The sequence below is a fragment of the Plasmodium malariae genome (genome assembly GCF_900090045.1).
Source record: "Plasmodium malariae genome assembly, chromosome: 11".
Lineage (NCBI taxonomy): Eukaryota > Apicomplexa > Aconoidasida > Haemosporida > Plasmodiidae > Plasmodium > Plasmodium malariae.
In genome coordinates, this window is record NC_041785.1 from 1,481,540 (window position 1) to 1,502,763 (window position 21,224).

Consider the following 21,224-nt stretch of genomic DNA (forward strand, 5'->3'; position numbering starts at 1 on the left):
CCAGTGTATGTCGCTGTACGTAAATATAGCGAAGAAAGGATATAAATCTAGCTAAGTTCATTTTATGTTACGTTAATTTTTTGTTTCATCATTGTTTAAAGTTGAGAAGAAAATACTTTTTAATTTTTAAATACATGTGTATGTACATACGTCTAAACATACTTATATATATATATATATATATATATATATGTATATATTTATGCATGCATATTTATATATTTACTTATTTATCCATTTTTGTAAAAACTTGAGAACAAAATAAAAAACTAGATTATACCAATTTTTATAACAAAAATTTAAGTTGTTATGGATTAAAAAAAAAAAAAAAAAAAAAATAGAACTCATTTAGCTTCCCAACTATCGTTAATAACTTTTTTGCAATTTTCGTAGAAAACGGGAAATGAGGATCAAATAATTTATTAGTTCCTTATTGTTCGTATTAATACCATATGGTTTGTAACTTTCTATAGACTGTTCTATTTTTATCTTTTTTTTTTGCATCTTTTCTTTTCGATTTTTCTTTGCTTCTTCTCATCATCTACCCCCTTTTTATGTTCCGCTTTTTTCATTTCACATATATCTAGGTTTTATAATTATTCCGTTCTTTGAGTTTATCTGTAAAATAAGCACACAAGATTATTATAATGAACTTAAATTTTTATGTTCTATCTGCTGATAAAATGAAACAAAAATTATCACGAAAGCTGTAAAATCGATAGGGGTATAATATAATGATTTAACCGATCCCCTCAAAGTATCTCGTTTCTTCGTCTTTTTTGATATGTTCTTTAATTTAGGCCATAGCACACAGCAGTTCAGCTCCTGATCGTGTTAAGGTGAGTGTGAATTATGTGTATTTGTTAGTTTATAAATGTGTAAGGGTGGATACATGTAAGCACACACGGGGGTATAAACATATATATATATATAAATATACACTCCTGTCCATGCACGTAAATATACATAAGCGCACTAGTGAACGCATAAAGAGTCCACTTTCACATTAGACACTTATGAAAAAAGATAAACAATAGCTAATAAAACAATTAAAAATAAATAAGAGGTACTCTTATATTTCATATGCAATCATACAAATTCTCTTTTTTCTTCATCTGAGTAATCTTGAAAATATTTTAAAGATTCGCAGTGACCGTCATAATTTACTCCCCTAGTAAAATATATGGCATAGGTGCATACAAAAAATATGAAAAAGAAAAGATTAGAAAGAATGGAAAGATGAGAAATGAGAAATGAAAAAAAAAAAAAAAAAAAAAAAAATCTTCTCTTTTTACCAACACTGATCACTGGACTTTTTTACCCAATCTATTGCATAATCAAATAATAAAAAAAAAAAAAAAATTATTATACTCAATAGAACATCACAAAAGTTTTAAATAAATTATGTACACCTTCTCCTTTCAAATAATACATTTTAATGTTAATAAAAATTTCGATATTATTCTTTCCTATCTTCATATAATTACCTTCAGGACATAAATATGAATAATCCCTTTCATAAGCTGGCTCTTCACAAACATGGGGTTTGTGTTTAGCTAAATTTTCCTCCTTAATTATATCCTCATTTAGTTTGTCTAAAACTTTGTTGTCTATTCTAGTAAAAAAAATGCAATATAGGAGAAAAATAAAGGAAGGGCACATGTCTGCATGAGTAGATCTACACATATGTATGGGTACATGTATGTATGTACACATGTATATATGAGTATGTGTATGTATATATGAGTATGTGTATGTATATATGAGTATGTGTATGTATATATGAGTATGTGTATGTATATATGAGTATGTGTATGTATATATGAGTATGTGTATGTATATATGAGTATGTGTATATATATATATATATATGAGGAAGCTCTCTTGTATACACACTATGAAGCCCTCGTTTAGCACACAGTTACAGCAAAACCAGCATGAAAAAAATTAAAAAATGCTATAGGCACAAACAGATAAAACAGTATATATGTATACTACGTATATGGAACTTATTTTATATGCTTCTTATTAGAATATAAGAATAAGATTAAAGGATTAGTCTTCCTCTTTACATTTTACTTGTGAATTTTATTTGACTATTAATATGGATTTAAGTGAACCAAAAAAATTATGGGAAGAAACATTTTTGAAAAAAAATAAAGAAAAAAAAAAAAATTAAAATAATGGAATAACGCAACAGCGGAAAAACGAATAAATTTCATAGTACAATGTCCTTTGGGTTTGGGAGTGACTTAGCCTTATTTTTGATCTCTTTTGACATATCTTTGAAAGTACAAAAATAAAATACAAGATGAAGCATAAAAATATAATGCACAATAAGGCGTAAAATAAAAGTTTGGATAGTGTATGATGTATTATTTAAAAGTAAGGACAAAGCAGAAAAAACAAAACGGTTGAATTAGGTGCAAACCTTTTATAATAGCCATTTGATTCACTTGAAAAAAAAAAAAAAAAAAAGAAATTGCAAATTTGTATTATTTTAAGAGGTAGATTCGTTAATGGGCAAGAGGGAAATAATTTTTAAAAAAAAAAGGTCATTTTTTGTTATTTTATTTAAATTTTTTGTAATTCGTTTTTCATTTTTCGCCGTATGCTTTTCATTTGTTGTCATTGTCATCTGCTTTTCATTTTTATGTTGTATTATTTTACCTGCTTTTCTCTTTTTGGTCCATGGCCACATGCAATGGGATATGTTAAAAAAAAAAAACAAAAAGAGTGACAACTGAAAAAGATTCATTTTAAAAAAATATTTTTACAAAACTAAATTTAAAAAAAAAAAAAAAAAAAAAGAGTATTTTAAGAATTTTCCAATAAACACAAATTGGATAAGTTTAACCAGCTAAAATGAACAAAATGTTAAATAAAAAAAAAAAAAAAAAAAAAAAAAATAGACATGAAAGTTTTCTAAACAAAATAGTACTTTTAAAGTACGAATCTTCACACTTCTGCATGTAAGGAAAAAATAGCTCATTCATTCACTTGTTCACACGTTTATTTTTGTTTTGTTTTATTTTATGTTTTCTTTTTTTTTCTTTACATTTAATTTTATTCTACTTAGTACACACTAGTGTACATACAAAATTTGTGAAGTCGAGCACGTTATCAGATCAAGCATTAACAGCAAAATAAAAAGTCATGCAATTGAATCAAATCAAGGTAGACAGTAGAAAGCAGTGCTTATAACACTTTAACATAATATGTCAAAGAATTTTATTACAACAAATATTTACATTGTTACAATTTTTATCCCCGAAGTCCTCTCCCGCCAAAAAAAGAGATATATGCACATTGTATATGCATGTATATGTATGTATTTGTATGTATAAGTATGTATTTGTATGTATGTATAAGTATGTATTTGTATGTATGTATATGTATGTATGTATGTACATGTATGTGCATATAAAATACCCTTATACAATATATATTTTTGTACACCATAGCACAAGTCTTAGAATAAAAGGTTAAAAAGATATTTGAACCCTTACAGTTATAATTCATATAGCATTACATTTATTTTAAATAAATTTAAAAAATAATCGTATTTTGTGACTATGCACTTAATTGTATGACTAAAATTTACTTATACATAATTGCACCGTTTTTTTTTTTTTTTTTTTTTTCATTGAAAAGGATATATTATGAAAAAAAAAAAAAAAAATTCACTCACGGTTTACCATTAAAAATATTTTTTTTTATTCAAGTACATTTTAATTTTCTCATTTTTTTTTATAAGTCAAAGGAAAATACGCCTCTTTTTTTTTTTTTTTTTTTTTTATCTTTTCTTATTTTCTTTTTCTCCCTTTTATCATTTTAAAAATACTTACAAAATTTGTACTATGTTTTTGCGTTTACACATTATTTTATATCTTATTTTTTTTTTTGGCTGATTTATACGAACTGAGCTTTGGAGTAGAACATGAGTAAAGATTGTTTCAACAACGAACCCCCTCCTGACATATTAAATTACCTCAACGTAAACACAAAATAAAACACAAAAAAAGGAAAAAAGGAAGAAAAGAAAGAAAAGTAAAAAAAAGAAAAAAAATGGAAGAAAAGAAAGAAAAGTAAAAAAAAGAAAAAAAATGGAAGAAAAGAAAGAAAAGTAAAAAAAAGAAAAAAAATGGAAGAAAAGAAAGAAAAGTAAAAAAAAGAAGAAAAAAGGAAAAAAAGGAAAAATGGAAAAAAAGGAAAAATGGAAAAACTTGAAAAAAAGAAAATATGGAAAAAATGGAAAAAAAGAAAAAATGGAAAAAAAGGACAAAAAGCAATGAATGCAAAAAATGTAAAAATATGAAAAAAAGAAAAACAAAATAATGCACATACATTTTCACACTTATAAAAAGTATGTGCCACAAAATTTATGACGATGTGTACTTTTACAAGTCCCATTTTTTACTACCACTTTAAGGGCCGTCTTTTTGCACTTTTACTTATCGAATATTCGTTAAGTCTAATACAAGTATTATTAGGCTATGCTATGTACTCAGATAAATACCATTTTAAAATTTTCTATACCAAGCAAAAGCCACGTAAAAAATAATAAACACTTGAAGTAAAATTATATATATTTATTACATTTTTTTTTTTTTTTTTTTTTATTCGATAACCCCTAAAAAATATGTGCATTAAAATTTTAGCATAACGAAACAACAAAAGAAAATTATGGTTTATGTTACGATAAAAATGAAAAGGAAATCTTTACTTCATACCTTTCTGATATTAAGAAAAACATATGTTTGCCAAAAAGTTTACGGGAACAACTGATCATCGAGTATACGGCAGTATTCGCTAATTTGGTAATACACATAGGAAAAGAGAAAAAAAAAAAATAAAAAGACTTTGCACAATAACGTGTTACGCGTGCGTATGGATCCATATGCACGTGTAGGTATATATGTGTATGACTAGATTTACGTGTATGTGTCTATGTACTCATATGTATGAGTGTTTGTGTGTGTGCGCTATTCCGCTTTACAGGAGAGCGATATCGCGGAGTTCTACTTAAAATTAGACAACGAGCTACTAATAAAATTTCCTTTTCTACTTGTTGATCATCCACTGCATGAATACTATCAGTTTGTTAAACTAAACGCAAAGGAAAGGATTATAGAAAAGTATCCATATTTTATACCTAAACCATTAAGAGAGCTTTTTGAATATGTTCATAAATTAGAAATTACGAAAATAGCTAAAAATGAGACAAAAACAAAAATGCTAAAAGAAAAACAAAAGATTAATATTAAGGATGGAAATGAAAAAACAAAAAAACAAAAAGAAAAGCAAAAGGAAAAAGAAAAAGAAGATCAATCATATTCAACACTTTTTATGAAATATATGCAGTCAGATGAAGAAAGCGATGAAAAAAAAAGGGATGAGGAAGCCATCAGGGGGGAAGAAATATCAGTAATAATACGTTGTACATTAGCCGAAAATGGATAAACATATATATATATATATATATGAACCTATTCGTGATATGAACTACATATTTATATTGCATGCGTATGTAATATGTGTATATACATGTGTGCTTTTATGCAAATAAGTACGTATGTATTTATGCAAATAAGTACGTATGTATTTATGCAAATATGTATGTATGTATTTATGCAAATATATATGTACTTACATATGTACATTCACACGTTTCACCTTGTACAGGAGGTCGACGACGTCCTGGACAAAATTTCAAGCACAAAAAGTGAATCATCCATTCTCTCTATGCGACTTTTTATAAAGTGCATAGAAAAGCTAAAGTACCTCCAGTATGGGTCAAAGGAATATGAATATTTCTCGTAATAATAAATATCATTGCAAATTTTTTCATACTTTAAGGAAAAATTAAAATAGTTCCTTAGTTAACCATCTAAACTGAAGAACACGCATGGATATGCGCCCGAACATCATTGTGCATATATACACGTATGTTTATATACATGTACATATATATATACATATATTTATATATATACATATATTTATATATATGTATATATATATATATATATATATATATATATGTGTTTGTACTCCCCCTTTTAGGAAGAAGGTGCTAGGTAACAAAAACGTCTCAGACAGCGACTTAATCAATGTTACCGTAAGTATAAAATAATCATACATTTTATAAAAAAAAATTTATGCTCAAATATAGAAAAAAAGAAAAGTGAGTTATAATGTCTACCTGCATTTTTTAGTCCACAGATTTCCTAAAACTTATTCTGACATTGGATGAACAGAAAATTACTTCTTGCGACATAGCTCCTGATATTAGAGGTGATGAGAATAACTCCGAGGATAAGGACGAGTTTAAAATGATACAAGACTACAGAAGGTACCGAGCAATCCATAAGCGCATATGTGCGTATATATATGTATATATATACGTACATACATATGTGTATATGTTTATATGTATGTGTATATATGTATATTAACGCATGCTTAAGAAATGTACATAGCAGTTTATTCCCATTTTGAAATTTAATAATGGAAAAATAATTTTTCTGCTTATTTGTATTATACAGAGAACGTGCAAAAATGATTCTCCATGGATTTAAAAAGAAGTAGATGTTTTTTTGATGTTCTGCTCAAGCTCATATATTCTTCATATATGTTTACGTACACATGTACTGTATGTACGTTTTTAAAAGAATGAGCCAAACTCCTTTTTCTGTAACTCTTCTCTGGCTACTCGTCTCCTGTAGAAAATAGAAGGGATGAATAATATAATGAACTCATACTCAACGTAGTCATAGTAGAGGACGGACATTCAAAGACGGATGAGTTTGAAGAACAACAAGGAGCAGATAAATGAATAAGTGGGGAAAATGATAAAACTATATACAACTGAAGAAGCGATCAAATTAGAAATGATATACATGCATATTTGTGTTTTTAAAGGAATACCTGTACAAGTACGGTATTTTTACTTTTTTTTTTAAAAACTGCACATTCATCCACTTAGGATGTCTTCTGACATTTAGACGTAAATTGCTCTTTGTATATAAAATTTCGGATAAAGGCAATTCACGAATTAAGGTAGAGTTGTCATCAACATAGGGAAAAATGTTTTCACTTTGTGTAGTTTTTATTTGTTGTGTTGTTTTCCATATATTTTCTTCCTTCACTATATCATATAATTTTTGAATTCTTCCTCTTTTCAATTTATTACTTAAGTTAACTTCAATTTGTGGATATATAGAATTATTAAATTCGTTGGCTAGTCTGGTCAAATAACAGTTCTTATATCTACTGTTCGCACTACTCGCACTATTCGCAATGTTCATATCGTTTACGTCATTCATACTATTCATAATGTAATCATTTCTTCGCCTTTTGCCTTGTTCGTTTTGTACTTCTTCCAAACCAATACCACTAAAATGTCTATTTTCACTGCTCTCTAAAACATTTAAAATATAATTTTTTATATCAGGATTTTGTGCACATATACTTGGCCATATATATCTGCTTTCATTAATATTATAAAAATAATTCCAACGAGGTTTCTCATTAGGCCATGCTCTAGAAACATCAATATCAAATGACTTTGAACTTCCATCAGGCAAATATTTCATGTTCCTATTTTCATATCTATATCCCCATCGAGGTGTGAAAATATCTTCTCTTCTATTGTGATATAATCCTCTCTTTTTAACTCGTTCATGCATTCCCCATTTTACTCCACTTACTGGAAATAAACCTCCCTTATGACCTCCTCGAGGCATTTAACGAAAAATATTTTGAAAAAAAGAAAAAAAAAAAAAGGGAATGGGTGAAAAGATAGAAGTAACTTACTCTATTTCATGCCTATTATAAGGAAAATAAATGGGTTTCCTCCTTTCCCACCTGGTGTAAATATATATAATTTTTTATGTTTTCATCATATGTATATACCTATCCTCACATAACGTTGCACACTTTACGAGGAAGAAGCAGGTGCATTATGTACAAAAAAAAAATGCTAAAAAAATTAATTGTTATGGTCATAAACAAAATTTGCAATAAAGGATTGATTTAAAGAACACCAATTAAAGAAGCATATAAGTGGAATGAAAAAAATTAAAAAGTACATATATTATGAAAATATGCACATTTGCATATATATATATATATACATATAAATAGATAGATATAGATATGGATATACATATGAATAATATGCACTTAAAGAAGATAAAATATTTTTAACCCCTTACATGCATATATATACATATGAGTACCCATATCCATATCGTACGCGTATTCTGTGAAACAAAAGTAAAGCGAATCACTGGAAATTTATAATGGTCAACGCTCATGAAAATTTATGAAATACAAAAGTTTTATTTCTTTTGACATATGGTAAAGCATGTCAGAATTAAAGGTGTTATAAATAATAAAGGAGTCTCGCCAATTATCAACCCCCCTACAAATACATACACATTCATTCACCCAATACTTATAAAAAAATATAAGAAAATATAATAAAACGTTTTATTGAATTGCATTGCTTTCATTTCCTTTAAACTAGTTGTTATTTTAATATTTTGAAAAATTAAAAATGTTTCAACTTCTCTTTCGTTTTTCCTATACTGTTCATAATATTTTTATTCCGTTTTAAATCCTTTTATTTCTTTTTACCCTCTTTTTTTCTTTTCTTTTTTTTGTTTTTATTTTGGAAATAGCTATTTCCTTTATGCAAAAAAAATTAATCATAGCCATACTACTTAAGCGATATAATACAAATTATTGCCTTACGTAACACTTCATATGATATTATTATTAAAAAAATGTGTTATTTAGAAATATTGATTATTTATACATAGTTTCTGTTAACTTCTTATAATTAATAAAAAATTAAGTGTTGATTTATAATATGGAAAATTCAGATTATGAATTATCGTCATACAAACAAATGTTCAAACTAAGCTTTAACTGGCCATCATAATTATGTAAATTACAAACTTATAGCCTAAACGTGCATAATAATATCTACATAAATGTGTATATATTTTTATATGAATATATTTGTATATATGTATACATTTATATATAAGTATATATATATAAGTATATATATATATATATATATATATATAAATAACTCATATTAATTATTGGGAATGAGAAACACTAAATAAAGCTAAATGATGAAAAATAAAATAAATAAACATGTATATAGTATGGAAATGTGCACATAAGGATGTCATGATTGCGAAATATCCTAAAAAAAAAAATAAAATAAAATAATAATGGGAGCCTTTAAAAAGTGAACTAATCCTAATCATTAAAATATTTCTTATTCAATCTTAAAAAGTAGAAGGTGAATATGTCATTAAAAAATGCATGACATAAAGGCAGATATGCATAAAGAAAAAGAAAAAAAAAAATTTGACGTTCCGCATATCTGCACATATCTACAACACATACGGTTTGTACATATGCGTGTAAATACAGGTGCAAAACATGCAGCGCTATAGCATTACAGTATTACGAAATAATATATGCGCGTATAGTGAAAGACAAATAGGGTACGAATGAAAGTAGCAATTGTGAATATTTATACGCATGGGATGTATACCCAACGAGTGGCATACATATATGTGCATATATATATATATATATGTATACAAGTAAACATGTACGTTCATATGCCTATCAAATATATGATTATGCATGGGAAACTTAAAAAATGAAGGAAAAATGCAGAACAAGCGTAACATGATAAGTAGGTCCTCAAAAATGCGCAAAGTATGTATAGATTAAGTAGTAATGTCCATAGTAATGGTCATATTAATGGACAAGGCAATTCCTATAGTAATGACCTATGGTAATAATGGTAAGGATAATGATAAAACGACAGATTGTGCGTGTTTTTATTGCATTGGTTTATTTTTACTAGCCAAAGAAACGACAGCCGCCGTAATGGCCGCTCCTTTTCCTGACCCATCATCAGCTGGAATAATAATTAAATTTTCTGCCTTATCAGCTAAAATGAGCTTTAAGTGTTCTTGTAGCCTTTTACAATACCAAGCATTCTTAACAAATAATGAGCCATCGACACCACACGAAAATTTCGAATGCTCAATAATTTTTATTCTTTTTGCAATGGCAGCTATAGCAGCTGCAGCTAAGGCAGCTGAACGGTTATAGACTGCTTCACAAATTTTTCTTAAGGCATATATTTGTTCATCCGTAAGGTCTATATCCCACATATTTTTAGCAACTTTTCTACTTTCTTCGAAATTTGGGGAGGTATCATTTAGTACTACACTACCAGATTCTGAATTGAAGCTATCATTATTCCACATCTTACTAGAGGAATCACTTTGTAATACATTCACCATAAACCTTCTTACAATTTCCCCTAAGTATGCACCTGATATCATTTTTTCAAACAACTGTCTACTTCTATTTGCTGAATACCAATCCATAACTAAATCAATTGGAGATAAAGGTAAATCTTTATCAAAATTACCTAATTCTATATTAATAATTTTACCTGCATATTTATATTTTTTCCAATCGGGTTCATAATAACAACCATTAGAACCTGTACCTAAAATGATTCCAATATAACAAGGGGGTGTACCTTTTCCTTTTTGATATGCACAGGACATAAGAGTACCTACTGCATCATTAACTACACAACATATTCTTGCTGGGACCTCAGACCTTACAAAGGCATCATTCATTAGTTTACATACATCCCGACCTTCCACTGGATCATTAGTAGCTCTACCTGTTTCAAATCCTTTTGTCCAATCAATCAAAATAGAACAATTGATTGATGGGGATGTACATGGAAAGGAAAATGTAAAACCAACATGTTTTTCCTCCTTATTATCTATATCATTAAATTCAGCCATAATATATTTTATCCTTTCTGCAAAATGGTCAAATAATTGAGAAGCTGTAGCTTGTTTATCTAGTAATCCTTTTTCATGTGAAAAGGAACCAGTAAATTTCAAACTATACGTTTCTTGATCTCTCTTAATTTTTCCATTTCCATCTAAAGATGCTCTGACGGCTCTAAAATTTGTACCACCAAAATCTATGGCATAATAAGTTCCTTTTTCTTGACCTGTTGGAATATCACATATACATGAATCCAACATTTTAAAACTACATTCATGGGGTATCCATAAATTTGGGTGCCTACGGTGTGCTTCTAACCCCTTCTTTAATTCATATACGAAATTGTCTACAAACTCTTCTAAGGTAAAATATGATATTCGTAACTGATTCACAAATTTATTTATTCTTTCCAACAGCTCCTGATTAACTGGTATATCGCACTTTATGGTATCTAATTTGTAGTATGCAGAATCATCTTTCTCTATGTTGTACTCACTCATTTTGGGGTATCCCTTGTGTATTTATATATCTGTATATTTATGTATTCCTAAGTATCTTTCTAAATAATACTATATTATACTATATTTTCTATACTATACTATATTTTCTATACTATACTATATTATTCTATACTATACTATATTATTCTATACTATACTATATTATTATATAAAATACTATGTTATTTTATATTATACTATATTATTATATAATACTATGATATTCTATACTTTTATATACTTTTTTGTTCTTTTCTGTACTCTTTCTTATTTTGCCCTTTTTTGTACATTCTTTTTTTTTTTTTTTTTTTTTGGCGTCAAAAAATTGTTTTTGTCAGGTTTCGGCGGGGGTAAATCATACGCGCGTTGGTACAAATGTAAACGTATGTAAATATTTATGCACGTATTTATACCTATATATATTATTTCTATATAGCTAAATGTATATGTATATTTAACACAATTTTATACGTCTTAGCTATAATTCATGTAAACTATTTTTAATGCTGAAATGAAAAGGAAAATAATTGAATTAAAAATGTACTCAGCAAAATATAAGTACGTAACAGCTAAGTAGTTGTTTGGTTTGGACTTTACATTTCCTTTGACATTTACGTTTGTAATTTGCTTCTACTACTTACTACAATTACATTTGCACTTACATTTGTATTAATGTTTCTGTTTGCATAAAATATAAACACTTTAACCTCTAAAATTACTTCACGAAGATGTATGTATTTATTTTTGCATAATTATTAAAAAGCGTTAATAACTCGGCAATTATGTATAGCAGGCACAAATATATAAATATATATACATACAAATATGCATATTATATATATATATATATACAAATTTTACATAAAATATTTCAATATTCCAGCAAAAATTATGTGCATATATTATAAATACAAATAAAATTATTATTATAAAAATGTACAACAACGAATGGAAGAGAAAAATAAAACATTGAAATGAAGGTAGTTAAAAAATGTACATAAACTAAAAGGAAATCATAGCGTAAAAATTATTTATTAAAAAAATTGTTACCTTTAAAATATTGCAATTGTATACTTAAAATATATATATGCATATATATTATATATAATATACGTATCATGTATATATTACATAAGGATATATGTATTTCTGTAAATTTATATGTATTTATATTTATATATTTTTATTTTTCTTAAATGAATGCGAAAAAAAAAAAAAAAAAATCAAATATGCACGGATGTTCAAGCGTACGAAGGAAAAAATACGCATTTGCGAATAAAGATATATACAAATAATAAAATAATAAAATAATAAAATAAAAAAATGACAAATTATAAAGAGAAATATACATTTAGCTAAGACAACAAAAAATATTTAAAAGATTAAGAAAAAAAAAAAATTTATGAAAAAAGGTTTAGTAATTTAGGAAATATTACATTTAAAAATATTATTATCTCTCATAATTCATTGGGAAAAAGAAAATTTTGAAAAGAAAATGAAAAAACAAATATATATTTTTTATTGTAACCCCCAAAACGCGAATTATAAATATGTAAAAAAAGTATAATATATTGTGTGAAAAATACATTAACTGTACTGCCAATGAATCATTTTAAGTACATACAAATATGGAAAAAAAAAAAAAATTAAAATTGCAAAATTAGTACACTTTATTATAAAAAAAATAATAAAAATTATAACTTGTCAAAATGTGAAAAAGAGGAATTTTTTTTATATTTTTTTTGTGGTAAACATGTTTAACCTTGTGCAGTGTTTTATGTGTATATCTAAAAAGTAATATATGTTTTTATATTATGTATAAACATGTATAGTGTATATATTTTACAATGCTTAGCATTATAATTAAATTGGCAAACAACGAAAAAATTGCGTAGTTATACTTTTAATTACAGAAATATGATACTGCGAATATGTTATTATGTAATTCCACAAGATACAATTTTGTTTTGTTTTGTTTTGTTTTGTTTCATTTTGTATTGTTTCATTTTGTTTTGTTTCATTTTGTTTTGTTTTGTTTTGTTTTGATTCATTTTGTTTTGATTTATTTTGTTTAGTTTTATTTTGTTTTGTTTCACTTTGTTTTGTTTTATTTTGTTTTGTTTCATTTTGTTTTGTTATATTTTGTTTTGTTTCATTTTGTTTTGTTATATATTGTTTTGTTTCATTTTGTTTTGTTATATTTTGTTTGTTTATTTTGTTTTGTTATATTTTGTTTTGTTTCATTTTGTTTTGTTATATTTTGTTTTGTTTCATTTTGTTTTGTTTTATTTTGTTTTATTTTGTTTTGTTTCATTTTGTTTTGTTATATTTTGTTTTGTTTCATTTTGTTTTGTTATATTTTGTTTTGTTTCATTTTGTTTTGTTATATTTTGTTTTGTTTCATTTTGTTTTGTTATATTTTGTTTTGTTTCATTTTGTTTTGTTATATTTTGTTTTGTTATATATTGTTTTGTTATATATTGTTTTGTTATATATTGTTTTATTATTTTTTTTTTTATTTACATCATACTTTTTTATTTTTATTTTTCACATTGCATTACAACAGTAAAGGGGTACATAATAACACATTTTTTTTTTTTTTTTTTTATTATATTATGCAATGAGAAAAAATGGAGCGATTTTTACAAATGCATGGGAACCCCTGTTGTGTATTTTGACAGAAGGATATTTCTTTGCACATTGAATAACAACTTGTCTATCTATTTAGGTAAGGGCTTTTATAGTGCAATTAAGGCACATGTAAAACGAGATATACATAGACAAAAAAAATTATAAGAAATAATTAGATCAATAGATAAATAAATTATGAAAAATAATAAAAAATTATTCGTCCTTTTCTCCTTACACTCAATAGTAAAAAAAAACTGAGTGTTATCCCATTTTTTTGGATCTGTAAAGATAAGGGTTTGAGGAAATTTTGAAAATTCAATGAAAAATTTATTAACTGTAGTATTTCCATTAAGTATTATAAAAAAAAGAAAAAAAAATGCCTTTTTGAATGTGATATGTCTATAATAATAGATAAGCAATAATGTGATAAACAAAATATATTCAATTAAACATTCGTAAACATGTGTGCATTGTTACATCATATAAATATTTTTCCTTTTTTTCCATTTTGTAATTTTTATAAATTTTTTTTTTTTTTTTTTTATCCAGCTTTCCACGAATATTCAAATAATTTAGCATTTATGGTTTGCATTTATATATGCGTGCGATATATGTGCATGTATGTATCATGGGAATACATATATATATATATGCACTGCACATATATATGCGTAACCGCATTAAATAGATGCTTAAGTTATACATTTTTTGGACAATAGTAAAATATGTATACATTATATCACATAAAGGAAGCGCACATTTTACTCATCCAGTATTAGAACAGGCCTAACAATGCTTAAGCAGTCTCTATGCCTCTTTGATATTTAAAAAAAAAAAAAATTATAAGAATTAAACAATAACATTTTAAAAGCTTTATATACAAAAAAAAAAAAAAAGATTCAGCAGTGTTATTCTATATGGAAGGTTTCATGACAATTAAAAAAAATAAAATAAAATAATAATACTTAAACGTATGGTGCATTTTTTAGGCACAAATATGTATGCATATAGGTTCATGTGAACAAATGCATAAATGTAGCATACATTATATATATATATATATATATATACATATACATATACATATATACGTGAATATATTTTTTTTTCCTAAATTGCACAAATTGCGATTGCTCGTTTTCCCCAAAATGTACACACTCGGTTACGCATAAAAATGAAAAAGGACAAAAAGTTGCACGCTATACGTATGTCCTATCAAAAGTTCAAAATTTTCGTAAGTTCAAAAATGAAGGAACTACCAAATATTTAAAAAAAAAAAAAAGAAAAGAAAAGATGGAAGAGAGAAACGACAGAAGGAAGTAAGGATGAATAAACTATTTTGTTAAAAAAGGGTTTGCTCCCTCCAAAAACACAAATTTCTTTGAGATAAGAGCAAGTGGCCCCCACTTTACTTTGCCCGTTTGTCTATAAATTTTCAACCAGGTCTAACCCAATTTTAGAATAGAACAAGGATCTTTCAATTGAAGGTCTTTGAAATTTACTATAATCGAAGGGTATTTTTCTCTTCATAGATTTGGAGTCATTGTTTTCTTCATCATCATACCACTCAATTTTGTCTCCTAAATTTTCCAACATACTGTCAGCAGTAGACCAACTAAAACGTACAATACTTGGAAAGCCAAAGACGGAATCAAAATTATTTTTTAGAAAATTTTTGGTTACTGGATCACCCGGATAACCTGACCCAAACTCATAACTACTACTATTATTATTTTTATTGCTGTTGCTGTTGCTGTTGCTGAACCTACTATTATCCGTGTTAATTATAGGTTCTTCATATTTCCATTTTTTTAATAGAAAATCACGTGTTACTTTAGCACATATAGATGCAGCACTTACAACAGGGTATAAAGAATCTGCTTTCTCCTTAACCGTACATTTAATATGGGGAAATAATTTTTGTAATTTTTCTTCATATGTACTAGCTTTACCAACAGTATCTACAAATACTTCTGATAAATTACAACCTCTACTTATAACATGCTCAATTATTGATATAGCTGTATCATGAGATATTTCGTTTAAATTATATTTTTGTTTCTTTAGCATTTTGGCACTAATATCTTGTGGCATTAATACATATACCCTCCAACCAAATGGTAATTTAGAATTGTTTAATTTTATAAACATCTTTTCTCTATCTGCTTCATTTATTTTTTTTGAATCATCAATTTTCATTTCTTTTAGTAATTTCTCATCATTTTTTTTGCAATAAAATCCAGCATATACCATAGGGCCTAAAACTGGTCCCCTTCCTGCCTCATCAATGCCTAATCTAACTTCATCCTCCCCAAAATTGTACAAGTTATCTATAATTATGGGTTCCATTTTGCGTGGTTACACAGGGTGTGTACATATATATGTACATAAGTGTGTGTACGTATATAAGCATATATATGTATGTATATAATGCCTTGCAGCTACGCCTGCCTATATTATAAATGCATTTAGCGTTTCACATATGTACTTATCACAGGCATATATACATATATATATGTGTATATACCCACACAAGTATATTGCACATGCCCACACTTTTATTTGTGCGCTTTCAAAAATGATTCTTGTAGCTTTTGCAATATGCCTCCTAAAACACTGGTAAGCAACTACAATTATATAAATTTAAAAATATATCACGTGCACAACATGAAAAAATTTGTTCAATGTGAAATGCTAAAAAGAGTGTCCGCAAAATTACCCTTCTCCTTTGGCGCTTTTATTGCTTTCGTTTAATTAGCATGAGGAGAGGGGGAATATATTCTTATTTCGGCTTATTTCAACTTATTTTGTTTACTTGCTTTTTTGTTTTAATGTATTTATTTTATTTATTTTGTTTTGTATTATGTTGTTTTATTTTATTCATTTTTTTCCTTAAAATGCGTTGTGCTAATATTTTAAAAAGGGGCTTTAAATTTTCGTAAGGCGTGTTGCCCTTAATTTGAAGAAATGACGAAGTGCAAAAGGGGCGCGGCGAAAAATGATGGGGTGAAAAATGAGGTTCAAAACTGGCTAAATGAATATAAATCAGCTGAAATGTAGAAAATAAAGTAGTAATAGTTCAAACATACAGACGTATTAATATTCCTATATTAATAAAAGTATTAAAACAAAAGTAGCAAAATTTTTATTGGTAATTAAAAGACATGCTCATAAAAAATGGAATTCTAATAAATTTCTTAAAAGTATATCTACAAGTCGTAATGATGCATGTGTTTATTATCTCTTCCAAACATAAATGGAAGAGTAAATTAATTTATTATTTAGACATTTTAAAAAAAAAAAAAAAAAAAAAAAAAAAAAAAAATTAAATTATATTTCTCCTTTCTAATGGGATGCATCGTACCTTTGCATGTATTTATTTATTAGCAGTATATTTTGCAGTTTTTTCAATGAGAATATGTAAAAAAAAAAAATAAAGAAAAAAAAGAAAGGCAAAAAAAAAATAAAATAAGGAAAAACGCAAACGCTGTGCTTAGTCACGTAACTGCAAACATTTCCGATAAATTTTATACAGTATATTTCTTTTTCTTTTTTTTATGAAATGGGTACAGGTTTAATTATGATGTTCTTACGTGTATATATGTATATATATATCTACCGTTACATTTTATTTTCTCAATTATGTATTAAAATATACATACAAAAAAAAATACGTAACATCTTTTGTCGCTAATATTTTATGAACGAACAGAACTTTGTGCCATTTGTAAAATAGTAAAAGAGGTGTACATATATAACCCTCTTAATGTAAAAAGCTCGAAAATTTTTTATTTAAATAAATCGATATCTTTATATATACGTATAAACATATATATAATTATATTCTTAACCGTCGGAAAAAAAAAAAATATTGGGATTAAAATAATTGATAAGAAGCCCCAAATTTATAAAACAATTTTGTTAAAAATATCTTACAATTATATGTACATATCTTGATGTTACAGTACAACTGTCCTGCTATTATATGCTTTTTTATTTATTTATTTGCTTATTTATTGTTTATTTATTTATTTACTGTATATTTATTATTTGTCTATTTAATGTTTATCTATTTACTGTTCATCTATTTACTGTTCATCTATTTACTGTTCATCTATTTATTGTTTATCTATTTATTATTTATTTATTTATTTATTTGTTTTTTTTTTTTTTTTTTTAGCTAACTATCTTTCCAGCTTTTAATTTTTTTTAATGTAAAAAAAGGCATAAGAATATAGTAGGCAAATTGTCATGTTGTTAATCATGGAACGTTCATTTTTTCAAAAAATACAAGTATATATGTAAAGAGATATACACATATATAAAAACGTATATATATTTGAGCATATATTATATAAACATGTACACAAATACATAAAAATGCGTATTTCCATCAACTTAATCACAAAACATAAGAATAACTTATATAAAATATTATGTAGGATTAAAGGTAAAAGGAATATATCTTAAGACAACATATTTTATTTATAAAGTACTACAAGAATTGTGATAAGCTTTTCTTACTAGCATGAAACATGTGTCTACATGCTTATAAAGATAAAAAAAAAAAAAAAAAAAAAAAAAGAAAAACAAAGAAATGGTTATATGATCATATATAAGGACAACAAGCCGGTTGTACCAGTATTATAGGAAATAAAAAAATACATATCACATAAATGCTAAATAAATTCGACTTTCATACAAAATACAAATAAACTGTAATCATAATTTCATCACCTATAACGCATAAACATTGAGTTGAATAAGTACTAGAAATAAAATATATAAAAAAAATAATTTATTTCCTACTCTCGTATAGTAAGTACAGGAATATAAATAATAACTATGTGCCTATAAAACGTTATTTTAAAAATGAATTGCCTTTTGTCAAATAATGAAACGAATGTACATATAATATATATATATATTATATATATGTATAATAAAATTTAATTTTGTGCTATTTACAGTTTACTATTCACTTAACATACAGTAAACAAACTTCTTAATATTAACCAAAAAAAAAGGCTCATTTTATATAATAATTACAAAAAAAAAAAAATAAAAATTTTTTTTTTTTTATGGTGCTTGCAGCTTTTATTATCATGCCACTTCATAGATGAATCATCGGGCTTTTAAAACCCTACAAAAAAAAAAAAAAAAAAAAAGGAAAGAAAGAAAGAATAAAAAGAAAAATGAAAAAAAGAAGGGAAGAATTTATTTAAAAGATATAAATTTTTTTATATTTAACTTTAGCAAAAACACATTAATCATCATCCTACATATACAAAGTACATTAAATAATTGTATCTTTTAAAAAAAAGATTAAAGGATATATAAAAATATGTATAATATATATATAAAAGGCGTATGTCAAATACCTGTTGACAACAAATATATAATGCACATGAATTTTTGCAAAAATCGTATATACAGACATATAAAAAATATATATAAAATAAAAAAAGCAGAGAAGCAAATTTTATTTTTTAACACGCTGGTTATATAAACTAAATACATACATACATACGTAAATATTTATATACAATTTGAACCCATAAAAAGATCAAAATAAAAAAAAAAAAAAAAATTAAAAAAAAAACAATAAATAATAAAGGGGGTTGGTGGCGGATTAATACATTTTTCTTTAAAGTAATTATAAAAATAAAAAATTGTTTTTATAAAGCTTTTACTTAAAAATGTACGGATATATATATATATATATATATGTACATAATAATACTACATATATTATTTATTATTAAATTATGAAGTCTTCTTATATAATATGATATAGGCTCGCTCCGTTTATTTTGTTCTTTTGTTACGTATATTTATTATTATAAAAAACTAAATTATTCCTAAAATCAAAAAAAAATAGATAATCGCAAATTGTTTTTAAACATTAATTTTATGTACATGTATTACTATATATGTATACATATAAAATAAATTGTACGTATGTATACAAATGTACAAATGTATATATATATGTACATCTGTACATATATATATTATATATAAATATATATATATGCATAACTTAGTTCTACAATTAGGTGTTTAGCATAATGTATTTTATGTTTTTTTTATACACTTGCCTAAAAGAAAGGTAGAAAAAATTAATAAATTCATAATCGAAGGTAAGTGCTTTGTTATATCTTTGAATCTCATATATTATGAACAAAGAAATTAACTATTTTTTTTTTTGCATGTACATAATATTTATGTAATATTTATTGTATATATTTTTCTATTAATTTTTTATATATTCTTAAAAATATATATATATATATATATAAATATATACATATGTACATATTTTTATATGTAAAGTTGTATTGTACATATATATATGCATACTCTAATAATACATTTGCATCTATTGCTACTACATGTATTTAATTGCATTTTATTATTTTTTAAAAGAAGATAATAAATATGCATTAGTCATTTTTATTAAATTTAAAGGTAAGAACAGACTGTTAAGTTTGTATTAATTAGGCATGTTTGTTCATATTTTTTTAGAAAAAATATTTTTACTTTTTTAGTATTATAAAACTGCAGAATATTTTTATATATAGATATACAACCACAAGCATATATATTTATATGTATTATATATATTTATACATTTTTACATTTTTACGTATGTATATATTTGGTACATATCTATAAATAGATATATATATTTATATATATATATGCATACATATTTATACATATATATTTATACATAGATATCCATATCTACATCTATATATATATATATATATATATATATATATATATAATAGTAATATCAATTACTGTATATATGAAAGTATTACATTTTGTTTTTTCATATTAAAAAAATATGGCTTTTTTACAGTTAAATGAATAAATATATTATTTATGTACATATATATATAGTATAAAATATAATTTAGTTATACATATATAAAAATATATGTATGTCAAATATTCTGAAGTTATTTAATTTTTTTTAAATGCTTTAGCTTTTTAACATGTTTAGTTTAGAAATAGTATGTATTTTTACGTTATACTTCATATATATGAATTTTATTTTATACTTTTTACATATGCATATATTGATGTATTTTTTTTTTTTTTTTTTTATTCTAACGACATTTGATTTAGTTAATAATGTATTACGTAAAAATAGGTTTATTATTTGAAAGCATGTTATTTTTAATATTATATAAGTATATACTTACTTGCATATATATATAT

At 25.2% G+C, this 21,224-nt stretch overlaps 5 protein-coding genes across 5 annotated transcripts; 1 reads left to right on the plus strand and 4 right to left on the minus strand.

Moving 5' to 3' along the window:
* Positions 1–573: 573 nt before the first annotated feature.
* Positions 574–2,758, minus strand: PmUG01_11039300 (CPW-WPC family protein, putative; the record flags this gene model as incomplete). The annotated part of the gene is made up of 9 exons (XM_029006052.1): positions 574–618; positions 745–825; positions 1,096–1,171; positions 1,296–1,326; positions 1,488–1,615; positions 2,080–2,096; positions 2,228–2,283; positions 2,432–2,455; positions 2,671–2,758. 9 exons carry the CDS (start codon positions 2,756–2,758, stop codon positions 574–576), a joined length of 546 nt encoding a protein of 181 aa, XP_028862580.1.
* A 1,182-nt stretch (positions 2,759–3,940) lies between these two features.
* PmUG01_11039400 (conserved Plasmodium protein, unknown function) lies at positions 3,941–6,591 on the plus strand (the record flags this gene model as incomplete). Its single annotated transcript, XM_029006053.1, has 7 exons — positions 3,941–3,997; positions 4,662–4,820; positions 5,002–5,427; positions 5,686–5,819; positions 6,067–6,121; positions 6,219–6,355; positions 6,549–6,591. The coding sequence occupies 7 exons, from the start codon at positions 3,941–3,943 to the stop codon at positions 6,589–6,591; spliced, it is 1,011 nt and encodes a 336-aa protein (XP_028862581.1).
* A 76-nt stretch (positions 6,592–6,667) lies between these two features.
* On the minus strand, positions 6,668–7,748 carry PmUG01_11039500 (conserved Plasmodium protein, unknown function; the record flags this gene model as incomplete). The annotated part of the gene is made up of 2 exons (XM_029006054.1): positions 6,668–6,722; positions 6,931–7,748. 2 exons carry the CDS (start codon positions 7,746–7,748, stop codon positions 6,668–6,670), a joined length of 873 nt encoding a protein of 290 aa, XP_028862582.1.
* A 2,130-nt stretch (positions 7,749–9,878) lies between these two features.
* Positions 9,879–11,360, minus strand: PmUG01_11039600 (hexokinase, putative; the record flags this gene model as incomplete). Its single annotated transcript, XM_029006056.1, has 1 exon — positions 9,879–11,360. The coding sequence occupies one exon, from the start codon at positions 11,358–11,360 to the stop codon at positions 9,879–9,881; it is 1,482 nt and encodes a 493-aa protein (XP_028862583.1).
* Positions 11,361–15,416: 4,056 nt separating this feature from the next.
* Positions 15,417–16,340, minus strand: PmUG01_11039700 (ribonuclease H2 subunit A, putative; the record flags this gene model as incomplete). Its single annotated transcript, XM_029006057.1, has 1 exon — positions 15,417–16,340. One exon carries the CDS (start codon positions 16,338–16,340, stop codon positions 15,417–15,419), a length of 924 nt encoding a protein of 307 aa, XP_028862584.1.
* Between the last annotated feature and the right edge of the window lie 4,884 nt (positions 16,341–21,224).